General features: G+C 46.1%; 1 protein-coding gene across 9 annotated transcripts in view; it reads left to right on the forward strand.

The window, feature by feature from the left end:
* DAB1 (DAB adaptor protein 1) overlaps window positions 1-19,308 on the forward strand; it is a 1,108,242-nt gene that overhangs the window by 1,036,272 nt on the left and 52,662 nt on the right. For all 9 annotated transcript variants that reach the window (XM_078073084.1, XM_078073083.1, XM_078073085.1 and 6 more), the window contains 5 exons: window positions 2,817-2,948; window positions 3,576-3,695; window positions 4,167-4,205; window positions 5,718-5,783; window positions 12,189-12,248. In XM_078073084.1, the coding sequence (XP_077929210.1) occupies window positions 2,817-2,948; window positions 3,576-3,695; window positions 4,167-4,205; window positions 5,718-5,783; window positions 12,189-12,248 (417 nt within the window). The remainder of the gene's footprint in view (window positions 1-2,816; window positions 2,949-3,575; window positions 3,696-4,166; window positions 4,206-5,717; window positions 5,784-12,188; window positions 12,249-19,308) is intronic.

Consider the following 19,308-nt stretch of genomic DNA (forward strand, 5'->3'; position numbering starts at 1 on the left):
AAAGATAATGTTACAGATATCTTTAGGCACTTCAGGCACGCACAGAGCTACACTTGGCAAGGCAATATTAGGAAAATGTTTTGATTCTAAAACACTTAATGAGGATTCCCAGATAAATTAAAGCATCTCCATCTGCTGTCTTGCATAGTAGGTGATATTTTACCCTTGCACAATCATCTCCAAATCTCATTCCACCAGGAAGACTTCTAATCACAGTTTAATTTTAGAGCAATATTCCACTTGGCAATCAATAAGCTACTGTCGTCAAACTTTGATTTAATAGGAGACGCAGATAACATTGTCCATATTATGCAGAGAAAGAAATACTTTCTGGAAAGGGGAGAGAAGGAGGATGTCTTTGTCTCTCACTTTCCCCTACTGCATACCATTCTAGTTCACAAAAGCCTATAAAACAATAACCCCGTGTTGCTTGAATATAAATCTCATGTTTTACATCAACACCATGAAGAAGCCACCGCCCTTTGAGCAGCTTTCCTCCACCAGCTAAGTATGTCCTCTTAATAAAACAAGAATAAATGGGTTCTGAGTCTTTTACTAACAAACATTTCCTTCCTCACCAACTTTATTTGGGTCAGGATTCATGAGAATTATACAGTTGTCTTATGGCCGATTAGGGGCAAGAGTGACCAGGCGGGGACACCGCCCTCCAAGCATGATGTCCAGTGGGCAGTGGGCAACATGACAAGGCATGATGAACCTGAAGAGAGAGTCCTAAGAGTAGTCAGAGAGGTTAAGGTGCAGCAGCAAATTCTACGGCAGAAATGATTCATGAGGTTAGATGCCTAGAAAGATGGCAGCAGTCTAGGAATGGACATTTTGGAAGGTCAGGGCCAGGGGTCCAGAACTAAGGTGCTGGCCATCACGAGAGCCACGTGCCCACTGACCTGAGAGGCTGGCTGTGTGGTTCACGGTCCTCATGGCTAAAGGATCTGGGGTGACGGAACAAGACCTTCCAGAACATCTACTCCTGTGATTCCCACCACTTTCATAACTAAGTCACCTTTGTGTTAAATGTCTCCCTCCCTCCATGGACTCAGTAGTGGCAAGGAATTTTGTCCACCAAAAAAATGTATTTATAGTCATTCACTTTCCCATTTGAATTATTCAAACCCAAACTAAATGCTAAAGAGAAGGCTCTCAAAGATAAACTAAGGAGTACAACAGTAACCTGATACAATTCTAAACTTGGCATTTTCATTTGCATGCACAATGACATGTGTTGTCTTAATTAAGGATAGTTATAAATTTCTGTTTCACCTTTTGAAATGTTGAAAATTGCTTAGGACTTCTTTTTATTACTTTTGATGACCCAAGGAGATCCTGGGCTTTGGGTTAGGAGCCTTGATCTGGTACAAACTTCTCACTGGATAGAAGACTAGACAAAGGTCCAGAGAGGTGCAGTGAGTACCTTGTGCTCACACAGTGGCTAGAATTCAAGCCTCTTAATACTTAATATAATAAAAAGGCCCCTTATATAAGGACTTGAAGCACATCATTTAATGCCCAGCTGCTTATGTAAGCCTTTACACAGAGTACTGTCTACTGAGGGTTGCTTTAAGTAGGTTTAATACAGGAAAACGGTCATAAAGATGATCATCGCCAACAAGATGGCGAGCATTTGTTGAGGCTTAGGTAATAAAAGAAGATCAGTTTCAAAAGGTTTTCTAATTACTGGTCAACTATCCCAGTTTACTCTTGAGTTCAGCAACTGTGGGTCAAGCACAGCGCAAGGTTCTAGGATGACAAGAGTTGAGGAAGATGGAGCCTGGTGGGGAAGGCAGACCAGGAATCAGGCAAATCTATCTGAGAAGGAAGGTCTTTGAAAGCAAGAGCGCAGGGGGCTGTGTGTGAGGAATCAATTAGGAATCTGGATATCAGTAGAGACTGAAGTTCTATGGAATTATTTCTGCAGGGGGAGGGAAAGCAAGCCTTGTTCAGGGGAGGTTTCGCAGAGGTGGTGCTATTCAAATGTCTTTTTTTAAAGATTTTATTTATTTGAGAGAGAGAGAAAGAGGTGAGCAGAGGGAGAGGGAGAAGCAGACCCCCACTGAGCATGGAGCCTGAGGAGGGCTCGATTCAGGACCCTGGGATCACGACTTGAGCCAAAGGCAGCTGCTTAACCCACTGAGCCACCCGGGCACCCCTCAAGTGTCCTTTTAAAAGGGACTAGGATTCAGGCAAATGGGTAGAAGAATGGGCATTGCACATAGAGCAACCAGCCCATGAAAAGTCTCAGAACTAAGGGAGTCCACCTCTGGCCCAGATGGTGACTCTGGACAAGATAGAAAAAGGTGTTCGTTCCTTAAGACACTGTCACCATCTGTCAGGAAAGGGTGGCACCCATACACGTTTACAGTTCTGTGACTTTGAACAGCGCCCCAGTATCCGTACAGAGTGCCACGCTTCCAGCACAGCGTGCAGAGGCCCGGGCTGTGGGAGTGTATTAAATATCACACCAGCGCCTTGCCTGGGCCGTGTGCTGAAGCGAGCTACAACCAGAGCCTGCCCCACTGAATTATCCTGACTGGCCCTGGCAAGCTGAGGAAGCCACTGCCACAGATGCGCCTTCAGCATGTGAGCAGTCCTGTTTTTCTCTCTGGTCACAGCACTAAGACCATGGAGGGAAGCCTCCATCTCTCAAGGGCAGGCGCGGCTCTTTTTCCTTCCATCTGGACCCAACAGCTTTTTCCAAAGCCCTTCGGGCCTGTTCACACGTAGCTGAAACACATCTCCTATTGATCAACAGCTCGAAGGGAAAGTCTCGTGAAATATGCTCTTCCTTTTGTCTCCACTAGGCCCTTCAGCATCATCATGCTGTTCACGAAATTTCCTACATTGCAAAGGACATCACAGATCACCGGGCCTTTGGATATGTTTGTGGGAAGGAAGGGAATCACAGATTTGTTGCCATAAAAACAGCCCAGGCGGTGAGTATCCCCATCCGAGGAGGGCTCCTCTCCTAGTAGCTTTAGGGGACAGTGCGTCCGGTCACGCTGTGGGTCTTTGAAGCCCGCCTCTGATGTAGGTCGAGACCATGCTGATGCTTAGGCGCCCATGTCCAGAGCATAAATAGCCTCGGAGCAAGGAAACGGGGGGCTCAGGCCCATCCGGTCTTCTTCTTGTTTTTTCTAATGTGTATTTCGTAATGACTAATTATTTTCCTTTCTGATTAAGCTGGATGGAGGCACCACTATACAAATAAGTTTCCTTGTGTTCATAGCCTCATTTAAAAAGAAAATAAGAGAAAACAAATAGCTGTTTTGCATAAGGCCTGCCCTAATTTTATTGTATTCGAAATTACTAATAAATAAAAGCAGTGCCTTTTATGCTTATGATTATGAATTTGCAAATATAATTAGTTGAAGAAATGAACTTTAGCCTAGATGCAATTTGCTAAACCAATATAAACAAGGTAGAATTAATTAAAGATGGAATGCTTTCAGTTTAATAGGAACAGGAAGGGCGGGGGCTGTAGCCGGCAAAAAACAGAAACCGGCCTCTCTGGCTCAGGACGTTTCCCTTACTAATGCACTTTATACCCCCTTTTACTCCAGGCTGAACCTGTTATTCTGGACTTGAGAGATCTCTTTCAACTTATTTATGAATTGAAGCAAAGAGAAGAGTTGGAAAAAAAGGCACAAAAGGATAAGCAGTGCGAACAAGCTGTGTATCAGGTATACCCGTGAATTTCTCTGAGCACCAGAGAAGATTGGGACTTAAAATATTAACAGACGCGAAAACTGATAGTCAGGGCTTGTCCTCCTGCTGCCAAGTAGAAATAAACAAAGATGAAAGGTTCCCGTGTAAATTACAGGCACCGGAAGCACGCAGTTAGAGATGATCTTTTATTCTCTGAAATCCTGGACGTGTTTGAGAAAGTGAAATTTTGAATTCCAAGGAAGATTTCCGGGGGAGGAGAACAGAAAGACACAATTGCTTTTGCTGTTGTTAAGGGTGGGGGTGGGGGCGGCTACAAGATGGCTCGTTTTTCCTTTGTGGGTTGTTTTGTGCCTGAAATGACCCAGCAGCCTCTCCTCTCCAGAGCCGGTTTCTTTACTGTCCTGTAATTTCTGAATACAGTTTCATACCTCTCCCTTTATTTATATCCTCTGCTTCTCAACCTCCCTTCTCTCGCTCTGCTGTAGACAATTTTGGAAGAGGATGTTGAAGATCCTGTATACCAGGTAATTTCTGGAAGCCGTCGGGGTTTTTCAGGTCAGGAGTGGCGAAGAGCCCCTGACTGCAGAGCCTGGAGAGGGACGAGATTGGTTCCCAGGGTGAGGGCTGGGTCTCCATGAAAAACAAACGGATGTTTGGCTGACATCCGTGACATGAGATCTGGAGATACGCTTCTCCCTTCTTGCCCCTGCCTCGGCCCCCCCACAGTCTATAAATATGTGATCCCAGAGCGGGGTGTTTTCGGGAGTGTCTTGAATATTCCAAGTTCATTAGGAGGCTTCTCTGACTTAGGAACCAGGGCTGGGGACTGAGTTTTGGTGACTTTGGAGTACAAGCAGGGCAGTTTGTAAGTTTTGGGAAGGCTGTGGGGGCAAGTCTCTGGCCCCTCTGATGAGCCAGCTCGTGCCATGGGCGCTGTTGGGAGGAGGGTGAGGGAGACCCTAGAGACGTCCTAGCCCATAGATTTCCCTGAACTCTGCAAGGTTGCAGCCCAGGTGGGGCCAGAGAGATGACTTCTCTTGGATCCAACTATGTGCTCTGTACAAACAGATGCAGAAAGAAGGGAAGAGGAGGCCTCCCACCACCAACCCCAAACCCACTCATGCTTATTCCTAAGGAGAGAAAGCCAAAAAATGGACTTGTTGGACATAAAACCCAAAACTTCTGTTTCTAACCGGACACACCTGGGTTGTGTGTGTGTGTGTGACACATGCATTGTTATTCAGTGCCTATTTCCACACAGAAAGCTGGTATAGCTGTGACAAAAATAAAATAATATGGATAAAATAAGTAATATAATATGAATAACTTGAAGTAGAAGTATCTAGCCTATGTGGCTTTTAACAAAAGCCAAAGATGTGCCTAACTGCATGCCCTCCCTCTAGAATGCTGAGGGCAAGGATTTGTCTGGAACATGAGCTCGTCCCCTGGCTAACTGACTCACAGAGACTGAAGAATATTGCCCTGTTTGAAATGGCCCGGTCCTTTAGAGTCTGAAACATGCACAGGAAAAAAAAAAAAACAACCGATTTTCAATATTTAAAACTCAGAATGTAAAATCAGGTGATATCTATGGGATGAGGAGGTTTGTCGTTTGTAAGCACTTCCAGGCCAAGTGAGGATGTTGGGCTTGAGAGAAGCAAAGGGGGGCAATTGCTGTTACCCAGATTACGAAGTTGGGCCACTAGATGTTCCCAGGAGATGTCATTTGCACTCAGCAGCGTGGCACATGCACGTATTACTGAGAGCAAATGCCGTCGCATGAAGAGGCCACATCTCCAGAGAGATACGCGGGGTCCCATGCCCTCACGGCCATCAGACCCTTACCTTCTTCCTTAGAAAAGGCAGGAGTGTGCAAGGCACGTGCAGTGTTTCAGTGATCCCCTTGTCTCTTGAAGGTGTTTTCTGCTGCAACTGTTTCTTTAATGCTGTGATTTGTATCCTAAATTCCAAATGCCTTTTTTTCCCCCTCTCTCTTCTTCCCCTCTGACCTCTCCTCTCTGGCCGCACCATAATAGTACATTGTGTTTGAGGCTGGACACGAGCCAATCCGTGATCCCGAAACGGAAGAAAACATTTATCAGGTATAAAATCGCTTCTCTCTCTTTCCATTGCGCCACTGCCTCCTTCCGTTGCGCGGACAGGTCCCCAGAACCTGGGGCACGCTCCTCACAGGGTCTCTCCATGCTCTAGGTCATCCAGGCTTGGTCAAATACCTTCCTCTGGGTTGGCTTTTACCGATTGACCAGTAGTTTCTACACCTTATTGTAGAAATGTTCAATCGCCCGTTGAGTGCGGTGTTTTAATTGTTAATGGATCTTAACTATTTTCAGTGGACTCAAGAATCAAACATTCCATTGGAATAAAGTAATGCAGGAGGGTCCTTCATTTCTCCAAAGAAGGTGCTCATCAAATTTCTTTAAAAAGCCAACTGCACTCCTGAAAATCAAGGACAAATTCAAAACGCTGTTGCAAAACAGCACTGGGAATATTAACTGAATAAAAGAAAGTACAGCTCAAGGTTTCACCCCTCCTAAAGGGAAGGTAAATTAATATTCTTAAATGTCTGCTCATGTGAAGAGCACTGCACACACTTTGTGATTCATTTAATTCTGACAAACATGCTATGAAGTAGGTATTTAATCCCGCTTTTACAAGGGGAAACTGAGACTCAGAGATGTTGAGTAGCTTCCCGGGGGCTGTATAGCTATTTAGAGCTGAGATCAGACCCATTGTGAGTGAAGGCAAAACTCACACATCCTCCCCCATGCTTTTCCATCAAAGAGTTTGAGAAATTGCACCATAGCAACACATCAAACAAATATGACAACATCCAGTTTTTCACTAATTAGAATTTTAGCCTGAATTTGAAATATAAACATTATGGAAGAAGGAAAAAATTTATTTAATAAGTGATTTTAATTTTCTTAATTTACTCAGTTGTGCGGTCTGCTTTTTTGCCTTGGGCATGCATTACTTTTGTAATAAAAGTAAAACAGATTTTCAATTTCTGTCTAATGCACAGAATTCTAAATGACCAAAGTATCACATCAGCTCTACCAACAAGTCGGCTTAAGCCAGTCCCATGGAGTAATAATCGAAGTATTTCTATCCCCTGGAACTGTCTGGATTGGATGCAAGTGGGAGGTTGTGCTCTGAAGTTTTGTTTAAAATCATCGCTCACAAAGTTTCCAGTCTTTACACAGAGAACTTGCATATTTGTTCTCGGTGTCAGATTTTAAATTACTACAATCTTGTGGTGTCTGAATATGGGGCCAAAAGAGCCATTAACCAGTCATCCTCTGAAGAAAAAACACCTTTCAAGACAAAATTAGGCTTTTCAGCACAAGGTTTCTGAATTCCGACCGAGCAGTAGTTGGCGGGGCTCCCACTGTGCCCTGTGGGGGGACTGCTGGGAGTGTGGGACATCCTGTGTGCAGGAAGAATTCGTCTAGGCTGGCAGGGAACTGGGCTCTGGTTCTGGCCACATCACCACCTAACTTTGGCTGAGTGGTAGTGGGCAAGATACTTGCCCTCTCTGAGATTCCCTTTCCCCAGTGATAAGGTAGGGGAGTAATTTCTCCATAACTCACACTTGGAATGAGAATGAAGCAAGATCATGTGAACGATGTACAGAAGAGACTCTATCCTGGGTCACACAGTGTGTGGATTCAGGATCTTAGTCCAGGTACTAACTCAGCCATTCATCCAGCTTGTCGAGTTCCTTTCTGTCTCCGAGCCTCAGTGTACTCATCTGTAAAATGAGCAGCTAAGACTGAAGAGTCTCGACGGGCCCTTTGCTGCTTTTTGTGACTCATGCCTCATCACAGGACAGTGATTCTTTAGAGAATCATGTTGGCTTGCTTTACGGGGCAAACAAGACTCTTAGAAGTGGTGTGTGTGTGTGTGTGTGTGCGCGCGCGCGTGGTCTATAGCTACTTAACATTTATTGAGTGCTGACTGTGGGCCGGCTCTGTGAATGGGGTCTACATGCAATATCTTATCTCTCACAACAAGACTGTGTGGCTTGTGCCATCATTCCCACCTTACAGACAGAACAGTGGGGCTCACACAGATGAGGTGCCTTGCCCAAGGTCACAGAGCTATAAGACGTGGTCCCCTCACTCACAGCCTGGTCTCTCTGACCTCAGTGAATAAATAAATCCCAAGGTTCTTTTCAGCTCAGAATATCCTGATGCAGTTTCATGATTAGCTTCTGTGTAGGTATCAAGTCACTATCTAAAAATCACACTTGTTTTAACAGTTCTGACCTCCGGATCTTCCCGTCAGTCCATCATTAGCAGGAAGGTACCATTTAAGGAAATGAATATTTTATCACCCTCTGTTCTCCTCTCTTGCTTTGCCAGTCAGCTGAGCCTCAATTTGCTTAAGGAGAGATAAGCTCTTGGGCCTGAAGATAAGGCTGGGCTTTTAAGGAGCTGCGATTAGGATCCGGGCTCCTCTTTGTGTTTTAAGAGCCTAGGAGTGAGTGTTCCATAGCTATTCCTCCTGAGTAGATTGCAGTGTTTCTTATTCTTCAGCTTGGCCCAGGGTGGTCTCAGATTTTCATCCGTTCCATTTTGTGGAACGAGGCAGACCTTATCACTGGGACAGACGAGGCACCTGGGGCCTAATCCTTGAGCTGTTTTGTGGTCTTGGGCGAAGTACATAACTTTTGTATCTCAATCTCCTGGGCTGTAAAATGAGGGACGCTACGTCATCTGCTTCTAGAAGTGATGCGAAGGTGTAAAGCGCTTGGTACATAGTAGGTTCTGTGTAAATGTTGGTTCCCTTTACTTGCTAAGAATGTCATCGGTACCCGATGCTGTTCAAGATGTCTTATGATGATGTATTAAGTGAAGTAGAACATGACTTGCTCGCCTCCTCCTCTCAGAGAGCCTAGCAGAAAGTTGCAACCTCGCCTGACTTTGCTATTTATAACCGCTGCGTAAGGGAGGGAGAGACTCTTGAGTAAATGTAACCTCTCTTTGAGGATCAGTAGTCTCATTTTCCAAACTGGATTAATAATAATAATTGTCTTTCTTTTTGCGTGCACCAGAAAAAGTTATCCGTCATCTTTTTTAAAACAACACAGAACCTTGCGGTACAAGGGTTTTCACACCTCACTTAACGTTGACCCTTGCAATAACTCAGGAGTATAAGAATAGCTATGATGACTATCATTTTAAACCGTAAGGAAATCAAGTCCTCCAATTCAAGGGCTGGGCCCAAGGCCAGAGCCTCGGCTTCTCAACCCGGTATTCTGTAGCACGTTAACAAGCTTCCTGTGCCAGCAAGACCGCAGCCTTCCACCCAGGCATTGTTCACGTTCCTTGGTTCGAAAATCATTTTTAATCGCCCATGATGTGTCAAGTATTGTTATTTTAAAATGATAAGTCTCTGCTCCTGTGTCACTCAACCCTTAAACTGCCTCTCTAACACTCTTAGGATGTTGCTGAGCTCAAAGTGTCTTCTGTACTTATGGTGGTTAACGTGTAGCTTTGACAATAATCCCACATCTGTTAACTCCTTCATTCAGAGCGCAGTTATGGATGGTGCACCTAGCATGTGCCGGGCACATGGGGATGGGCTAGACCGTGGCGTGGTCCCGACCCCCCGGGAGTTTCTAGGCACCCCCTTGAATGTCTCCAACAGCGAGGTGAGAAGACTGAGGTTCAGAGAACAAAGGGACACTCTGAGGTCCCACAGCCTGTGGCAGAGCTGGGATCAGGAACCAGATCTCCTGCTTCCTTTTGGTTCAGAACTGTTCTCACTCGCTCTGCAGTGTCATGTTATGAAATGGTCTACAGGCAGAAGGGACCAGCCAGGTAGCGAGGAGAACCTGGACCAGGCTCTCTCTGGTCTTCATCCCTCGGGCACTTCTGCCAGTGTTCTGCCCTTAGCACACACATGGTATACATTTGATGCTTAAACATTGCCTGCGTAACCGGTATTTACCGATGGGGAACAGGCTAGTGAAATATCTGTCCTGCCCTAGCTTACAGCTGCAGTGTGGTTTGACAGGTCCCACATAAGATAAAGCACATTTTATGCTCATGTGAGTAGCCCGATTTCTTTCCCACCTCCCCCCAGTAAGACAAGGAGCTCCATTCCATCGTGGGCCATATCCAGCTTGTTCGCCATCATTGTCCCGGGCAAAGCACAGAGCACAATGCATAATAGGTTCTTGGCCACTTTGATTTTTTAGTGGAAGGCTGTAGCAGAGGTTACAGAGGGTATAGAGGAAGGCTCCCACCAGGTAGAGAGCCAAGCAAGGCTCCCGAGAAGACTTCCCAGCCGACATAAATCTTAAAGGACAAACAGGCAGATTGATATCTCACCCATGGGAGAGCCAAGCAGCAAAGCTTTTTCAATTATGCACAGTTTGGGTTTATCCATCCTGCCGCTTCTCCTCCATTTGCAGGGATAATTGAGAGTCAGCCGCGGTTCAACTTGCTAAGTGCCCATAGTGAGCCGTGAATTACGGGGAACAGAAATGCTGTTCATTTTGCGCAGGAAAGGGTGAGCTAGTAAAAATACAAGTGTGGGCTGGTAATTTATTGGCCCTTGTTAACAAGGGCTCGGTAGGCATTCTTAGAGGATTTCTTTTAGATGGCGGCCGGTTATCAGGAGCAAAGAAATTACGTTCTTCATTGGCTACCTGAGAGCTGAGGTTTGCAAGAGCAGTTCAGAAAGTGCATTTTCTGCATCTCCACGCTCTCTCATAGTCCTCTTTTCTGCAAAAATGTGCACAACCTTTTGAGAGTGTAGAATGTGATGTCCAAGAAAAAGAAGCAGTGGGAACAGCTATGGGGACAGTGGGGACTGTCTGTATAGTGTCGTAGTTAAAAGGCCAAGTGCCAGGACTCCAACTCTGGCAGCCCCGCTCATCTGCAGGACCCCTCCTCTGCTTCCTTTTCCTCCTCTGCAACACAGTTGTCATCCTTACCCAACTGACTGGTCCCAAGGATTACATGAGAATACATGTAAACACAAACATTCAGAACAGTGCTTGACAGACAGAAAGCACCCTGTCAATGTGAGTTCGTGCCTTGTCTGGTAGCCAGAAAGAGCTGGGTTTGAAGCTCATCACTTAGCTAGCATGGAAGCTTTGGAAGAGTTTCCCTAACATCTCTGAGCCTCACTTTCTACTATGTAAAGTGAAGATTCTAATACCGAGTTCTTAGGATTATTATAAGGATTTGAAGTTAAGCTGATGAGAGTGGAAACAGCAAAGGGGACTTGAGGAATGAGCTGAAATTCCTCCTTCTTCATGTGGTAGAGTTGGCTGGTCCAAGCCTAAAAGACACTTTTTCTGTTTCTTCACTGTTGCCCACATTTCTGATGATATATTTACCCAGAAGACATTTACCAAATGCCTACTGAGCTGCAGGCACCATGCCTCCTCTTGAGGAGCTCCGAGTCTCATGAAAAGGAACACAGATTAGCAGACAATTGTAAAATCACTACAGGCTGAGGCATCCAATGGCGGTGTGAGCTGCCCTGTGCTGGGTGCTGGGAAGCATGAGTGGTTGCTTTCAAGCCAGAATGTTTCAGTGTAAAGCCCTTGATTGACTCATTAGAAAAGTATTCAACATGTCTACTGTTGTTAGTGTTACAGAATACGTTCTTATACTTACTTATATAATGTATCAGTGGTGAAAGAAGCCATCATTCTAACACTTTACAGTATTATAGGTCCTAATAGTTTTTATTTATCATCTCTTTTCTCCTTTGATCCCCACAATAACCCAAACGAGAAGCAGAGCCAATAGCACCCATTTTATAATGGTGAAGCTCAGAGGAGCTAAGTGACCCACACGGGGTGATAAGTTACCAAGTGGCCCAGTAAGACCAGATGGATGAGTCAGAGGAGAGAGGGAGGGAAGAAAATACAGATACATATTAAAAAACAATTGAGATTTTCCAGATTCTTGTCTTACGCTTTTCATGCCATTGATGACCCCTTTTCTTGGAAAAAAACTTGTGCTGAATATCACGTGGCTTGTCTACGATCCCAGCAGAAGCCATTCTTGATACTGAGACCTTGATATTTGCTATATTTTAAATAACCTGGATCTCAGTCTGTGCACCAAGCAGCTTAAGCTCAGCCACAAACTAATTTTAATCACTTCGCACAAGTCAGAACACCTTTCTGGGTCCCATTTCTGTCTTTGGTGAAACGAGGATGATTTTTATCCACCATGTGACCCCTGAGGAGACGTCTCTGCAGCCTCCTGTTCTGTGATTCTGTGAGGAGCCCAGTGGCAGAGACCCCCTGCAGACATTAATGAAGTGATTCACACACTCCTCCCTCATCCAGCTGTCCCTAGGGAAGGGGCCTGGCCTGCCTTTGATTTGGGACCCTCGGGCCTCGGGGGCTGTTCTCCTCCACACTCAGCCAGCCTGGAGTTGGAGTGGGGTTGCTTTGTTCTTTGAAAGTGGAATATCAAAGTGTTTTGACTGTGTTGAATTTGGTTTTTCCACAGGTTCCCACCAGCCAAAAGAAGGAAGGTGTTTATGATGTGCCAAAAAGTCAACCTGTAAGTGTAAGTATACCTTCTTTCTTCTGCCAGGTTCCTGTAACCCCCATTCATATGAAACTGTGTCTACCACCTGAGGAAAGAACCCCTCTTCTGGATATAAGTGTCACAACTGGTAGAGCTTTGCCGGGGTCTGCATGCTAAGGACTCCTCAGTGAGTCGGAGGGAAGGAGGCATAAGGTGGAAATGGTGGGGCTGAGGAAGAGGTGCCAGTCTGGACCAAGGTCTGGCCCCATGAGTGGCAGTGAGTTGAATTGTGCAAACCACTATGTCTGAGGGCCTCAAGGTCTCAGGTGTGCAATGACAAAAGTCTCCCGCCAAAGACTATATTATACATGGTCAGATGGGGGCAGTGTCTCGATCCTGGGAAGAGGGTTGCCATCCAGTTGGAAAGTAGTTGACGGGTCTCAGAGGGACAGTCGAACAGCTGGCCAAGGCCTTTGGCGTGTGTGAGGGTGCAGCCAGTGGACAGACCACTGTGAAAAAGGCCATGTGTAGTGGGCTTTCTAAGAACTCAGGAGGTCCACTACCTCTAGACCCCATCAGCTGGAGGGACTCCTGGAAATGGGAAATCTCAAGCTCTGTGACACTGCCCCATGCCACTGCGAGGCCAGGCTCATATATAGGACCTCCAGTTGGCCCTCAGAAGGCAGCCTCAGAACTTCTGCTCCGGGGGACGTATGACTTGGCCACGGCCCATGTAAAAAGAACTAGGGTATTTAGTCACTGTTGATCTCAGCTCAGTAATGAGTAGAAAGAACACAGGCTGTGAAGACAGATCCTTAGAAATTCCAGCTCCAACCCTAATCGGACTGTTGTGAGGCTGAATGACGCTATCTGGGACATTGTTATTGGTTCTGGACCCCACCCTGTGAGAGACATGAAGGCACCCCTGCACGTTTCAAGGTCAGATCGATAGGGCGGTTTGAATCCCCATTCCCAGGGGAGCTGCAGAAGGACATAGAAATGCTTGGCCTGGAGAAAAGAAACCATAAATATGGAGATGGGAGTGCCAAGGGCCACTAGATGGAAGAGGGAGTACACTGTTCTGTGTTGCCCGGCTCATGGAACCGAGACTGGTGAGGGGCCCTGCAAGAAAGCCACCTTCAGCCCAGAGGCAGAGTGACCTTCCTGAGCGGTGGGTCGGAGCTGTTAAGGGTAGAACAGCTGGTACGTAAGAGAGTGAGCTCCCCGTCACTGGAGCTGGGCAAGCCTCTGAAGACCACCTGTCAGAAAGACTGGGGGGACTCAAATGGGGAGCAGGTAGAGGGGAAAGAGGAGCTCTGTTGTCCCTTCCAAGCCTGAGCTGCTGTCCTCTTGAGTTGAAAGTGTTTCTGGTTCGTTCCTACCCTCCCCTGCCCCCGCTCGTCTTTTACCTGGTGAAATTTCTTCCTATCAGCCTCCATTTTTTACCCACTATCTTGCAACCGCCATACCCCACCTAAATACTACTTCCGGAAGCCAATGTGCGTTAGATTTCGTGAGAAAGCATATCCAAGTGCAGGGCCCTTCTCCAAAACTTGAGTCTACAACGTAGTAGAGAACGTGCACCACGGTGCCCTTGGAGAAAAAGCTCTTTTTCTCCCTGAGGCCTTTGCATTTGTCAAGCCTCCTTGTCATTGTGACTCTGGTCTGTTCTCCGTATTTCCATTTGCTTCAGCTCCCATCACACAGCTCCCTACAATTCAGTTTGTGCCTAAATTGCCTCACTTGCCCCTAACAGGTTTAGATATGTGAGGAAACATGCTCCATTTGCCGCCTTGGTTTTTGTGAACTTATTAACCAGTCTGGCCATACCATCTCCATGCTTAATAGCTCAAAAAAAAAAGAAATCCAAACTCCTTAGCCTGACATACACAACACCCAGATGCCACCCTCAGCCTGTACCTCTGGTCTACCTCCCCCTGGTCTGGCTCTACTGAACTCTGCAGCCTCCTGAAGTAGCCTCGTCCTCCCCTGACATCCCAGCTTAGCTTCAGGCTCTGGGGGCTCAGGGAAACTTTCTGATCTCACCCCTCCCTCTGTGCTCCACTCCTTATCATTCCTCTATTTTAACAGCACTTGGCACACAGTGTCGAAACTCTTCTCTTTGCACATTACTTCCAGGAGCTTCCTCAGGTTCCTGAACTACCAGAAGCAAGCCCAGGGCCTGGCACATGGAAGCCGGGCATGATACAGCCGTGCTAGGAGGTTTTCATAAACATGCAAATGACTTTGCCCTGTAGAAGGAATTGATGAAAATCCCTGGTACTTTCTTTTAAAGGGAATTCCCTGTTTTTCTGACTCTGAAATAGGCATTAAGTAAACGTGCTAAAGTTTTGCTTGGGAACTATCTGGGCTGCCTGAGTGGCCTGCAGGAGCTCCCAGCCCTCTGTTCCCACAGAGTCCTAGAAGCATCTGGGCCGAGGCTGGCTTTTTCATGAACAGTTTCAACATTTTTAAAAGCCAAAGAGAGGTTGCAAGTCAAAAGCACCAGCTCTAAGGGAGAGAGAGGCAGATGCTTGCATTTGGAATCTCAACTCCTGCTCTTTACAACCTGTGGGACTACTCCTAAGTTCCCTTGTTTCTCTGTGCCTCACTGTTCTCATCCACCAAAAAGAGGAACTGAACCCAACTTACTAAATGGTTTTGAGGAGAAGATAGCATATGGGTTGGAAACTTGATCCCACTTGCCTAAACCTCCCAGAGGTACTTTAAATATCCCACATCCCTCACTGTTCTGGGATCTTCCTGTCCTCCAGGCTTGCCCCTATAGACCTGCCTCTCTGATGAGCGCATATTCCCTAGGATTCCTTTGTGCTCTGAAAATCCCTGCTGTGATCTTGCTGTTTGCTCCTTTACCACCTGCTCCTTAGCCAGAAAGACAAGTAAACCAAAGACAACCAAATTAGTGCATATTAAGCAGCTTCCAAGACGCTTGGGGCCCTCCACAGGTTTCCCACCAGAAGGGAGACTGCCCTGTGGTGTGTTGCACTAGATATCCCTGGGTTTCTTCTTCCTTGGGTCCAAGTCTGCCCAGAGCCCAGTAAGTGACTTGGTGTGGGGCAGTCGCTGGGGAAAACCACAAATCAGCCCCAGAAGAAATGGCCTGATCTTCAGCATCAGACCTGGGTATGCTCTCATCCTGGCCACCTACCGAGGGTCCTTGAGTATCTTTTTTCATCTCTAAACCTCAGTGTCATCATCTTAAAGAGAAAATCATGCCTGCCTTGTAGCTTTGTTTGGAGGATTAAAGGACACATTCATGTAAAACCCTTAACAGAGCATATGGATTAGATTAAATGAGGACATTTCCGTGTGTTGTCATTACAAGCGATGCACCGGCAAACAGTTCTCACCAAGCAGGGGAGTGCAAGTATGCTAGGTAATTGCACACCTCCTCTGGGAAGCCTTCTTTACCCCAAAGTAAACCTCCACCCCTCCACCCCCCGCCGCCGGAGACCACTGTGCTCCTCTTTGCAGTGATAACAGTGCATTGTTACTTTTTCTTAATGAATCCATGTGAGCCCTTGACTTTGATTTTTTTTTTAATATTATTGTGTTATGTTAATCACCATACATTAAATCATTAGTTTTTGATGTAGTGTTCCATGATTCATTGTTTGCGTATAACACTCAGTACTCCATGCAGAACGTGCCCTCCTTAATACCCATCACCAGGCTAACCCATCCCCCCACCCCCACCCCTCTAGAACCCTCAGTTTGTTTCTCAGAGTCCATAGTGTCTCATGGTTCATCTCCTGCTCTGATTTCCCCCCCTTCATTCTTCCCCTCCTACTATTTTTTTTTTTTTTCTTAACATATAATGTATTATTTGTTTCAGAGGTACAGGTCTGTGATTCAGTAGTCTTACAGAATTCACAGCGCTCACCATAGCACATACCCTCCCCAATGTCTATCACCCAGCCACCCCATCCCTCCCAGCCCCCACCACTCCAGCAACCCTCAGGTTGTTTCCTGAGATTAAGAGTTCCTCATATCAGTGAGGTCATATGATACATGTCTTTCTCTGTTTGACTTATTTCACTCAGCATAATACCCTCCAGTTCCACCCACGTCGTTGCAAATGGCAAGATTTCATTCCTTTTGATGACTTTGATTTTCTTAAAGGTCTTGGCTTTGGGGTTAATGACAGACAGGTGTTAAGGACTAAATGAGCTGAAGGATGTGAATCAGCCGAGGGCTTGGTGCAGAGTAGGGATTCAACAGCATGAGCTGTTCTATTCTATTTGTTTCTTCTACTTTTCTGTGAGCTCCTTGAGGACAGGAATCACTCCTAATCATTACTCTCTAAAGTAACTCCTCTGCGGACTTGGGATCTCTTTGAGCTTTTGATGGTATACTCTTTCCCCATGAAAAAACAAAACAAAACAAAAAAACCCACACATGTGCCCATGTAAATTTTTGTGGGCCTTGAAGCCAATAGGATCCTTGATTGCAGCCCCAAAACCTCTGTCGTAGAGCTCAGTCCCTGGCTCATTGTCACTTTCCGTGGTCAGAGATATTCTCACCGAGGTGTCACTTTTGGTGTATTGGATTCTAGAGTTTGGCACAGAAGTTAGAATCCATTGCATTTCTTATGGGTCTTACCCACCTCAGTGCTTCAACTTATGGGAGCACAGTTTTGTCTTGAGCTGGGCTGCAGGTCCAGAGAGAAAGCCGATTCCCTCTCTTCCCGCTCCCCCACCTTCATGCATCCATGCGCTAGTTTACCCCACCAGGCCCAATAACCTTGGGGTGCTAAACTGTACTTGTACCTTTCTTGTTCCCCTTTCATAAATAACATATTAGGATGCTTTTGTTGGCTTGTTTTAATCCAGACCTATAATGTTCCCTCCTTCTAGCAGATTTGCTCTTAGGGTCATACTACGCTCCCCTCCACCCTTTCCTAGGACTTGGAACCAAGAGAAGGATTAATCCCACTCACTCCCGAAAATATACATTTCCTCGCTTCCTAGTCAAGGCACCTGGAAGATTTGCACCCAGGCTTTATTTTTATGCTGAGGTCTTTGAATTCCAATAGCACAGATGCTGGCTGATAGGGAATGTTAGCTGGCTAGAGAGACAGAGAGGAAGGAGGTATCACTTGGGCAGAGCCTTGAAGGATGAACAGGACGTGGGCAGGTAAAGTACCTTCTGGGCATATCACTGAGGTCCTTTGGGCTCCTGCGTTTTCACTGCCTCTGCTTAGCAGCACTCAGAACTGATGAATTTATCATCATTTTCCTTCTAGAAGAAACAGGGGACATGAAGGTAGTCTTCCTTTCGGCCAGCTGATAATGCTGCTCATGTTCTTTAGACAGACATCCTGGCCTCGTTGGGGCTGTCAGGAATGCACATTCCTGAGTGGGGAGGAAGATGTCTGCTAAGCAGCCCATTACCACATCCATTATTTAGTGCTTTTTGCACTCTGTTAGCCTTTGAACATGATTCTGGTTCTGCAGGGGGACTTTAAGAATGGAATGGTGCATTCACAGGTTGCAGAAGTGCCTCTTTCAGACCCTGTTATGCCCCACAACACTGAACTTGGCTGAGACTTAACCTTCATGGTCAACTGTTTCAATGACACGGACCTAAACCTTTGCATGCCTCATGTCATTGTCACATGAGAAACACCCAGCCCTTGTCTTCTCCCCTCCCCTCCTTCCCAGCTCGTGTAATATGCTTATGGCTGAAAAAGAATTCTTCACCCTGTAATTGTCCAGTTTAAAACCCTTTTATGTTGTTGTATTAAACATAAAAGACTTTCTAATTATCAGTAATAACCAGTCAATGGATTCTAGCAGAACTTTCTTTGGCCTTCAAAAGAGATTAAAAGTTTGGCATAGTGGTAAATGGAAGGGACACATGAGTTGTCAAATTAATAAGCTAGCATCAACATTCATTTGTTTCCCATGAAACATGAGTTCAGAAATTGAAAGGAATGATCAGACTCCCCCTGAGATTCTTTCCTCACTTTGGGTGTGATCTTTGCCAATCACTTTGAGTTTCTGAGACTCATTTTTCTGTTCTGCAAAGTGGAAATGATCACCATCCTCTACCAACACCTCAGGGCTTGTGTGAGACTCAGGAAGCAACATTGAGGCATTTTCTGGGGTGAGGATGAAGTGTTGCTTTCACAGCCCCTAGGGGTGTAAAGATTGAGGGCTGGTGTGTATCAGTTGCCTCCAGTTACTTTACAGGCTGACCCAGGATTACAAGAAAGGCTCAAGTTTTATGACAAGAGAGGGCAAATCTGGGCTCAATATCAGAAAGTAATTTGAAACCACCTGAGCTGAGTTTCAGAGGACAGGACAGCTCTCAGAGAGTAGTGAGGTCCCTGGTCCTAGGAGTATTCCAGCAGCAGGTGAATGTTTCTGTAGGGTTCCTGCGCTGTGAAGGTGAGTGCAGGAGTGGACCTCAGAGTCACACATCTGTCTTCGTGTTCACTTGCCCCCATGTTTATTACGTCTAGTATTTCCTTCATCCTCTTGCTCCCACTTTCTCAGCTGCCAAGCCAGGCGCCCCAGAGGCCCCACTCCTGTCTCCATCCTCTTCTCCCTGGCTTTCATTGCGCAGCAATTAGTTGTGGCCTTGCCCTGTGACATCACTGCTCTGGCTGGAAACAAGTTTACCAAGTATCGTAATCAAGGCACCGCACTGAGCAAGCATTAGGCACAGGGCAGGTACTTAGAAAATCTCTTCCTCCTTAGTTTCCTTCTGGAGAGCTTGGCATCTCTCTGCTGTGTCTTGGAAAGGAGCCATGCTGGGAGAAACTGGTAGAAACCCCAGTGATCAGATCTCAAGTCCAGGCCTCCCTTCATTTTCTTTCTTTGTGTCATAGCACCAGGCCACTAGCCATGCTCACTGAGAGGCTAAGGGAACTTAGCTGGGGAAAAAGCAGGTTGACTTTATTGAGCATATGTTGTGAGCCACAGGATAGCCTAGACTGTGGTTTTGACCTATCTCATTTAGTGATCACAGCTGGGAAGTAGGTGTCAGTTATATATACGGAAGCTTCCAGAGGACACATTACTCACCTACACTCACAAAGCCAGTAAGTGGCAGAGCTAAAAGTTGAACCTTA

Source organism: Halichoerus grypus, chromosome 5 (genome assembly GCF_964656455.1).
Source record: "Halichoerus grypus chromosome 5, mHalGry1.hap1.1, whole genome shotgun sequence".
Lineage (NCBI taxonomy): Eukaryota > Metazoa > Chordata > Mammalia > Carnivora > Phocidae > Halichoerus > Halichoerus grypus.